This window comes from Trifolium pratense, linkage group LG7, assembly GCF_020283565.1.
Source record: "Trifolium pratense cultivar HEN17-A07 linkage group LG7, ARS_RC_1.1, whole genome shotgun sequence".
Taxonomy (NCBI): domain Eukaryota; kingdom Viridiplantae; phylum Streptophyta; class Magnoliopsida; order Fabales; family Fabaceae; genus Trifolium; species Trifolium pratense.
In genome coordinates, this window is record NC_060065.1 from 5,095,319 (window position 1) to 5,105,222 (window position 9,904).

Below are 9,904 nucleotides of genomic sequence, written 5' to 3' on the forward strand. Positions count from 1 at the left end.
AAATAAAAATATAATTTCAAATGAATCTAATAAAGTAAGCAAAAACCATACTAGATTAGTTTGATAATGTTACTAATAAAGTAAGCAAAAAAAAAAAAAAACTTTCTAACATTTGTATTTTGGTAGGTCGTATTGGACATGTGAGCGTGTATTTTGAGCTTGTGAGTGAGGGTTATGTACTAAGTTAGTATTAGTACACGTATCTGTCCATCCAAAACCTTAAGGCAGTATGTTAATGAATAACTTTTTTTATAAATTCAACATTTTTCTCATTCATAATTATATTAGACTTAATCACTTACACTTAAAATTCAAGAATGTTTTTTTGGTGTGATTTGTTTGGCAAGGACACGGTTGGCTTGTGGGACTTGGGACCAATTTTATCAATGATTTATGGATTTTGGAAGGACCAGTTTTACAAGGAATAAGATAAGAGTAGTGGAAATGAACGGTTAAAGCTTCATTTCTTCTTACAAATTTGCAGCAACTCTACTTGACAAGTGTTTTACACAATGGGCCTGAAAAAATATTGAGGCCCCCAAATTTTGGAGGCCCTGGGCTCGGGCCCAGCTTGCCCTGGCCCAAAACCGGCTCTGTCCAATGGTAGTACCTAATAAGTACTTAATAAGTACTACACCATTGAAGATGATCTTAGAGCTCAAAAAATGCTTACAAAAATTTTTATATTTGTCTCTCTCCAAAAACATTAGCAAAGTTTAAACCCTTAACCTCTCGAATTTAAAACCCGTTTTTTTTTGTTCAACAGGACCCATCTTTTTATCAAGCCTTTGGAGTTTCTTGACAACTTAGAATAAGAATATATAATTTTACATTATGAATCAAATTTTATGCCTAGTTCAATACTTTCGAGTTAAAATTGTTATTTCACAACAATAAAACACGTGCAAATAATTCATTATTGTGCAAGCTCAATAATGAAATTGTGATGCTTACTATTTTTTTACACGCTGTATAATTAATTAAAACTAGAGACATCACTACAATTAAAACCAAAGATTAATGAGTTCTTCCTACGACGGATTGTTCGGAAAAATTCGGGTTTAATTTTTTATGAAATAATTTTTTGTCACATTTTGTTATCTTCGCGACCGAACTTTAGATTATTGTAACCTTTCCTCAGAAACCAAAGGACTAATGTAAAAAAAAAAAAGTAGTAGTAATTTTCGTAACAGAGAAACAAACAAACAGTCACAACGAGGCTTCGATAATTGTTTGGTAAACGTGGGAAAAAGATTCCCTGCTGTAACTGCGTTGACGCAGTTACGGTGTGAACCGTCCGATCATAATAAATGGTCAGGATTATTTTAGAGTATATTTAATCAAAACCGTTTGATCAAAAATCAATGGTAAAGATTCATTACAGTGTTAAACTGTGTGGTTTTTCAACTGTAGGAAATCCAGGTCCGTAAACGTGTATGTATCTAGCGCCTAGCAGCGCCTTCTACTGTGAGCAAGCCGTTCATATAGTTCATAGGTGCACAAGTGAAATGATCAATCCAAACCATTGATTATAAGAGTGTAAGATATACGTAATGCACTTTATTATTGTCCATGCTCCTCTCCCATCTTATCAAATCCAGCTTTATTAAAAAAATTGACGCAAGTGTTGTAAATTTTATTAATTCAACATAATTATTCTTTTTATTTTTATAAATTGAATGCAGCAATAAATGTACTAAAATAATGTCTACAAGTTTTAGTTTAACCGACAAAAAAAATGTTAAAATTGTTAGGCCGGACGTCATGACTAAAGTTCAATTTTCAATTCTCTCACATATATGTGTGTGTGAATTTATAGTGACTTTGTCATTTTATTTATTTACAAAAATAATATATGTATACTAAAATAACAAAATAAATATGTATTTTTTTGAAAGTAGTGTAGTGGCTAATTCTATCTTAAAGGTGAATAAGTGGTATGTCCGGGTTCGAACATCGGCTTCTGAACATATAGTACGATGTCCCTACCAACTGAGCTAAAATTAGGGGACAATAAAAATTGTATTCTATTCAAGTTGCATATTTACATAACAATATAAGTCCTATTTATATGACAATACAATGAACAGGTGAAATGAGTCAATGGTTAATGGGCATCCACTCAATTATTCATTATAAAAATAAATTAAGGACCAATTATCTAATTTAGCCTTATTTTTTTTCTCTCACATTTTTGCTTTTTTTGTTGTTTATTGCGTTTCTATTTTATTTTTATTTCTTTGTCAGGATTGGCTCAAGGGTAAGACAATTCAAACAAAGATTTTAGGGGCCCAAAAAAGAAAAAAAATACTAAGTCTTACTAAAAAAAAAGTGTTCTTAAACATTCGTTATTACTATAAAAGCAAAATAAAAAATATTGATTTCAGAGTGACGAAAATAGTACGTATTATAAGTAAAAAAAATAGTAATTAATTATAGAGTAAATTTTTTTTTTGCAAAATTATAAATTACAAATAAAAAAGTAATTAGTACAGTATTTACCAATGATGATAAATCTTAAGGCTTGAAAAAAAATTTATAACAGAAAATAGAAAAGATTCAAGGTTGAAAAAATTAAAGGTTGAAAATATTTCAAAAAGACAAAAGGAAAAAAATATTATGATGCAGAAAGCTCACAATAAAATCTATGGACCCTTTAATCTAAAGGCCCTTAAGGGTTGCTCATGGGTGAGAGATATGATAGACTCTCTCACCCTAGCCTGAGCCTGTATCTAGCTAGCTATAAATAGCAGTGATTAACAAGTTATAAGATCATCATCCATCCATCCATCCATCCAAACAAACAAACAAACAAATAGTCACAACAACGAGGCTTTAATCTGATTCTCAAGATGAGACCTGCTCTTGCTTTACTACCTCTCTTGCTTCTCTTGGTATGTTTCACTTTTCGTCCTTTCAATACTATAGTACTAGTAGCATTAATTAATAATAATAATATTCAAACAAATAGTAGTACTAGTAGCATTAATACTAATAATATTCAAACAAAATGCTAATTAATGTATTTGAAGTCAGTGGTTAGTTTTGGTGATTTTAATGCAATGCATGACTAGTCTATATTGTTCTAGATTTTTTATTTGGTGATGTTTAAGTAGAGATTATTCTCAAAAATTGTTTTCTTAAGAACTAATTTTCATGTTGATAACGAAATAGCTATTTTGATTAGTTTTTAAAGAAAATTATTTTTAATAGAAGTTGAGAGAATGTTATTTTTTATTGATTCTATGGTTTTTTTCAACTCTTTTAATGATAAACTATTTTAATATTCATAGTTTTCAACTTGAGTGATTTTAATTTTTTATACTTTTATCAACATGAAAACCTTTTGATTTGTGCTTTTTTATAAGTTTCTAAAGAATTAATTTTATCAAAATTAATCTTAGAGAATCTAAAATAAAAATGAATCCAAAAAAAATCAACACACATATACAAGAGAGTGGACAAAAATTAAAATTATTGTTCCTCACTAAACTAATGGCCAACTTTTTATCCTTTACACAAATTACATAAAATACTAAAATAATATTTTAAACATCAAACATCTTACAAAGTAAAATTTATTCAATATCCCCGAACCAGATTCAATTGGTGGTGAATGCCAAAAAAAATTATTCAATACCTTAAATATTTTTCATATATACAATTATGTGATTATGTCCAGTACTTATCTTATACCGATTAAAGATACCCTTCATTTGTTGAATCAATGTTTATAATATGATTATATAGACATATAAACAATGGAGTTAGCTTAATATTTTTTGAGGTGTCAAATATATATGTTTCAGTTGTAATCTAACTAAGGAAACCATATAAAAAAAAAGATATAATGTACGTAGTTAAGAACTAAGAAAGTCCAATATTTTTGTGACAAATTTCAAATCCTATCGGTTGTGAAATAACGTGACTTTAATTAATATATTTTCCTATGTTTCTTTAAAAAACTTTCATAGCTATTTAATGTTTTTTTAAAAAAACTTACATAGCTATTTTGAAAACAAGACAATATTATATTATTAACAACACATTTGCACTTACACCTCTACTTTTTTTTGTCTTATTTTTGTTTTTATTTTTTTGAAAAGTTTGCAGCAACGGTAGAATCAAGAAAGGATCTAGGAGAATACTTGAAACTTGCTGTGAAAGACCAACACACGGCAGAATATATTCAAGGACTCCTTAACTTCAACGATAAAAAGAATCTCAAGACACAAAAACCTAATATTAATGTTTATGGAGATAAGGAAATTGATGCGAAGGAAAACAAAGAAGTCATTCAAGATTTTGAATCAAGACCTAATGGTTTCCTTTATCATGGAATAGATGCAGAGGAAAAGAAAGGAGCCATCAAAGATTTTGAACCAAGACCTAATGGTTTCCTTTATCATGGGACAGATACAGAGGAAAAGAAAGGAGCCATTAAAGATTTTGAACCAAAACCTAATGGTTTCCTTTATCATGGGACAGATGCGAGGAAAACAAAGGAGCCATTAAAGATTTTGAACCAAGACCTAATGGTTTCCTTTATCATGGGACAGATGCAGAGGAAAAGAAAGGAGCCATTAAAGATTTAGAACCAAGACCTAATGGTTTTCTTTATCATGGGATAGATGCAGAGGAAAAGAAAGGAGCCATTAAAGATTTTGAACCAAGACCTAATGGTTTTCTTTATCATGGGACAGATGCAGAGGAAAAGAAAGGAGCCAAAGATTTTGAACCAAGACCTAATGGTTTTCTTTATCATGGGACAGCTGCAGAGGAAAAGAAAGGAGCCATTAAAGATTTTGAACCAAGACCTAATGGTTTTGTTTATCATGGGACAGATGCAGAGGAAAAGAAAGGAGCCATTAAAGATTTTGAACCAAGACCTAATGGTTTCGTTTATCATGGGACAGATGCAGAGGAAAACAAAGGAGCCATTAGAGATTTTGAACCAAGACCTAATGGTTTCGTTTATCATGGGACAGATGCAGAGGAAAAGAAAGGAGCCATTAAATATTTTGAACCAAGACATAATGGTTTCCTTTATCATGGGACAGATGCAGAGGAAAAGAAAGGAGCCATTAAAGATTTTGAACCAAGACCTAATGGTTTTCTTTATCATGGGACAGATGCAGAGGAAAAGAAAGGAGCCATTAAAGATTTTGAACCAAGACCTAATGGTTTTCTTTATCATGGGACAGATGCAGAGGAAAAGAAAGGAGCCATTAAAGATTTTGAACCAAGACCTAATGGTTTCCTTTATCATGGGACAGATGCAGAGGAAAACAAAGGAGCCATTAAAGATTTTGAACCAAGACCTAATGCTTTCGTTTATCATGAGACAGATGCAGAGGAAAAGAAAGGAGCCATTAAAGATTTTGAACCAAGACCTAATGCTTTCCTTTATCATGGGATAGATGCAGAGGAAAAGAAAGGAGCCATTAAAGATTTTGAACCGAGACCTAATGGTTTCCTTTATCATGGGACAGATGCAGAGGAAAACAAAGGAGCCATTAAAGATTTTGAACCAAGACCTAATGGTTTCCTTTATCATGGGACAGATGCAGAGGAAAAGAAAGGAGCCATTAAAGATTTTGAACAAACACCTAATGGTTTCCTTTATCATGGGACAGATGCAGAGGAAAAGAAAGGAGCCATTAAAGATTTTAAACCAAGACCTAATGCTTTCCTTTATCATGGGATAGATGCAGAGGAAAACAAAGGAGCCATTAAAGATTTTGAACCAAGACCTAATGGTTTCCTTTATCATGGGATAGATGCAGATGAAAAGAAAGGAGCCATTAAAGATTTTGAACTAAAACCCACGGTTTCTAGCAATGAAGAAAATTACATTGATGTTATGTAAAAGAAGTATTTTGAGCCGAATCCAAGTGTCATGAAATATGTTTCATAAATAAGTGTAATAATATGCGCACAGTGTGTTGGTCGTCGTCTGATTGGTACGTCGTTTTGGGTTTTCTGTCTTGTTGTGGCGTTGAGTTAGTTCATATTGAAAGATCAACTTCAATCAATTGCAGATTCAATCTATGATTTGGAAGTCAACGTTGCAGATCCGGAAGAATGGATATTTCGTTCACTTTGATTTTTGTTCTGGACTGGGCCAAGAGCTGGCCCAATCACTTATGCCCGACATTTGGGGCACAGCCCAATAAGGGGAGGTTTCCCCGACACGTCAGCCTTGACGTGTTCTGCTCGACATAACAGATTAGCTTCACGCTAATCACGTGCTCGACTATCCGAGCATAATAACTCATTCAGCCTTAGCTTAACAGCTAAGCTGCACGTTTAACACGTGCTCCATTATCCAACTGCATCTGTCATCGAGCCTATCCCTTACCCGCGAATAGCGGAACGGCTCCAACCAAGATAGAGGCAAATAACGGCCTTCCCCTACGATACAGGGACTATCTTGGCAGTTGAGTCTATTGGGCCGGTTATCCAGGCCCAATAGACCAACCTTTGGCCCAGCGCTGGGGGCACTATATAAGCTCTCCTAGACAGGAGAGCCAGGTATTCTAATTCATTCTATACCATACTTTCTCTCTCTTCTTTGTATCTCTCTTGTTCACCTTGCTGACTTAGGCATCGGAGCACCTGCAGGTACAAACCCCCCCTTCGGTGTGGAAGCTTGCTCAACGGACCGGCCTTCGAACCTATTCTGATCACCAGGTACGATCAGTGGCGCCGTCTGTGGGAACTGAGTTCTTCCCCATTCTTTAACCTTTCTCCAAAGAAACGAAGATAAAAAACCAAACCTCTCAAAAAACTTCATCATGGCCAGTTCTTCGCAGCCACTCAACACCGACGCCGGCGACGATAACGTGCTCAACGTTCCATCCTCTCCGCCGCCGCAGCATAACACCGTGCTATCCCCGGTGCGTGACAATACCACCGCGTCTCACGGTCCAGAAACCGACTCCCGCGACGGACGGGAAACCTCACTCTCTTCCGATGAAGAAGACGTCGAGATCCTAACCGATCGTCAGATGGGCAAACGCCCGCAATTGAAACAAGAAACTCCGGCAAACAACGCCGAACAGCCCGCCGTCTTGGCCAACTCTGAAGTCGCAGCCTTGATCGCTGCCCTCAAACAAACAACGGAGGCCATGCAGGCTCAAAATCGTCGACTGGACGAGCAGAGCGAAAGAATCGCCGCGCTGGAGAAGAGCCGGCGTCGCAGAAAGACCAACTCTCCCCCGCGGAGACACCAGGCTACTCCTTCCCCTCCCCGTCCGGCGGCCGTCAAACATCGACGCCCCGACTTAGAGAGGGTCGAAGTTACTCCTCGGAAGAGGGATCGTACTCCTCCACATCGCGAGGGTAGGCTCTCCCCGGGCAAGAAAGGGAAGCACGAAGCCCCGCGCCGCCATTCACCTCAAGGGTTGACGAACATGGCCAAGCATGGCGCGTCGGGCAGCTATCGTCCTCGCAAATCTCGCAGTCAAACGCCCATGCCCGGCGATAATTCTCCCCGGTCTTCCGAGGACCATTCTCCCAATGGGAGCGACGAGGGTGATCCCCGATGCCCCCTGTCCGCAGACATTCTGAGGAAGCGTGTTCCAAAGGGCTTCGAGAGACCTCCTACGCTCCCCGCGTACGATGGCTTGACCGACCCCGACGATCACATAGCCAATGTGAACGCTAACCTGGATTTCAGGAACATTAGCGGTGCCATTAGGTGCAGACTGTTCCCAACCACGCTGAGGAAGGGAGCAATGGCATGGTACCAAAGCCTGCCCCCTCAATCCATCCATTCATGGAGGGATCTGACTGAACAGTTTTCCAGACACTTCACTGCTTCCCGCAAGCATCCAAAGACTGTGCACGCCTTGGAGGCCATATACCAAGCCGAGGATGAAACTCTCCGCAATTTCGTCGAGAGGTTCAATAAAGAGGCTGTGCAAGTCGAAACAACCGACGATATGAAAAAATACTTGCTGCAGAGGGGCCTTCGCCCGGGCAGCGATTTTGCTAAAGCTGTGGGCATAGAAAAACCACCCACCTGGGACGACCTCCTCCTAAAAGCTCAAAAGTACATCGACTACGAGGAGGTCCAGGCAGCTGATGTCGCTCGCCTTGCCCGACCTGGAAGCAGCCACCCTGCCCGCGAGTCCACCCACAGGAACGATGACAGGGGAAGCGACCGGGGACATGATAGAGGCGGCGATCGGGGCGGCGAGAGGGGCAGAGACAGAAGGAGGGGTGAAAGACGAGAGCCTCGTGGTCCTCCAAGCACATTCGCCACCTACACCCAACTCGTCAAATCACGGGGAGAGATATTCGCTGAGGTTCACATCTCTGAGTTCGACAGAGCAAATGTGAAACAACCAAAGCCAACCCCCCTAAAACCCGGCCAAGACAAAAATAGGTATTGCAGATACCACAAGAGTTATGGTCACAGGACCGACGACTGCATCCAACTGAAGGATGCTATTGAAATCATGATCAAAAACGGACAACTAAGACAGTTCGTGAAAAGAAACAATGACCCTCGACCCGAAACCGCGGAGACTCGCGCGGTCGAGGAGGTCCCTCCACAGCCAGCCGGGCAGAAAAACGCCAAGCAGATAGCTATGAGCGTATCCCGGCCAGAAGATTTGGCTATCCCCAGCGATTTTGAGGACACCTATACTGGTCCTACGCTTAGCACGGGGGACTACTTCACAGACTCACTCGTCATATCCGGCGGTCACATGGACAAGCACACCGTCGGATCAATAAAAAGAAAATTCGAGGATCTCATCAACACGTCCTCGAATATGAACGCAACGCTGGACAAGGCGAAGGGGCGATCAATGCCTTTAGCCTTCTATCGAGAAGAGCTGCCCGGTGGGACAGCCAATTACCAAATTCCCCTCCTCGTCCGGGCAGACATGGCCAACATGGACGTTCGTCGAGTCCTCATCGATCCGGGGAGCTCCTGCGACATCATGTACGCCAGTTTGTTCAGGACCTTACAGCTGGACGAGACACATCTCACCCCGTACTTGGGCTCAGACCTCACAGGATTCAATGGAGCAACTACTAAGCCTTGGGGTTATGTCGACCTGATCGTCACTTTTGGCTCCGAAGAGACTGCCAAGTCGATCAGGGTGAAATTCTTGGTCGTGGACTGCCCTTGCCTCTACCAGTGCATCATCGGCAGGACGGCCATAGCAGACCTGGTTGCTGTCCCTTCTACTGCCCACCTGAAGATGAAGTACTATACTCATAAGGGGCAGGTTGCTACTTTACACGGGGACATTGAAGCTGCAAGAAGATGCTTTGACGCAGCATCCAAAGGCAACAACTTCATTGGCAAAGCTCCTGAAGCAAAGAAGCCAAAGCCATCCCCGGAAGCACCACCAAAGCCATCCCCGGAAGCACCACCAAGTCTGCCCGGTCCAAGTGTGAGCTCTGTTGATCTTGACAGCCGCACCTCCAAGAAAGAGCATAAGGAGGAGAAAAAGCTGAGGAAGGAGGAGAAGGAGGACGACGAGGCGAGCAAAGAGCATTATCGCCCCATTCCAGATGGAGACTTCGAGATAGTCCAGTTTGGCGAAGATCCAGAAAAAGGAGTCAAGATTGGTACGGGGCTCCCCGAGTTGGCGAGGAAGCAGCTGAAAGCCTGCCTTAGAGAAAATGCTGACTTGTTCGCATGGCACGCTGCCGACATGCCCGGGCTGGATCCAAACATCGCTTGTCATCAACTTACTGTCGACCCACTTGCTAGTGCTGTAGTGCAACGTAGGCGTAGGCAGTCTCCCGAAAAAGCGGAGGCTGCTGAAAAAGCTGTAAAAGACCTCCTAGAGGCAAATTTTATTTCTGAAGCCAGATACACTACCTGGTTGTCAAACGTTGTACTAGTTAAAAAATCTAATGGAAAATGGCGCATGTGTGT

General features: G+C 39.9%; 2 protein-coding genes across 2 annotated transcripts; both read left to right on the plus strand.

Annotated features, from left to right (window-relative positions):
* Positions 1-1,364: 1,364 nt before the first annotated feature.
* LOC123894442 lies at positions 1,365-5,969 on the plus strand. Its single transcript, XM_045944448.1, has 3 exons — positions 1,365-1,422; positions 4,114-4,395; positions 4,464-5,969. Exons 1-3 carry the CDS (start codon positions 1,365-1,367, stop codon positions 5,867-5,869), a joined length of 1,746 nt encoding a protein of 581 aa, XP_045800404.1. The 3' UTR covers positions 5,870-5,969.
* Positions 5,970-7,415: 1,446 nt separating this feature from the next.
* Positions 7,416-9,180, plus strand: LOC123894609. Its single transcript, XM_045944656.1, has 2 exons — positions 7,416-8,658; positions 9,170-9,180. Exons 1-2 carry the CDS (start codon positions 7,416-7,418, stop codon positions 9,178-9,180), a joined length of 1,254 nt encoding a protein of 417 aa, XP_045800612.1.
* The last annotated feature ends 724 nt before the right edge of the window (positions 9,181-9,904 follow it).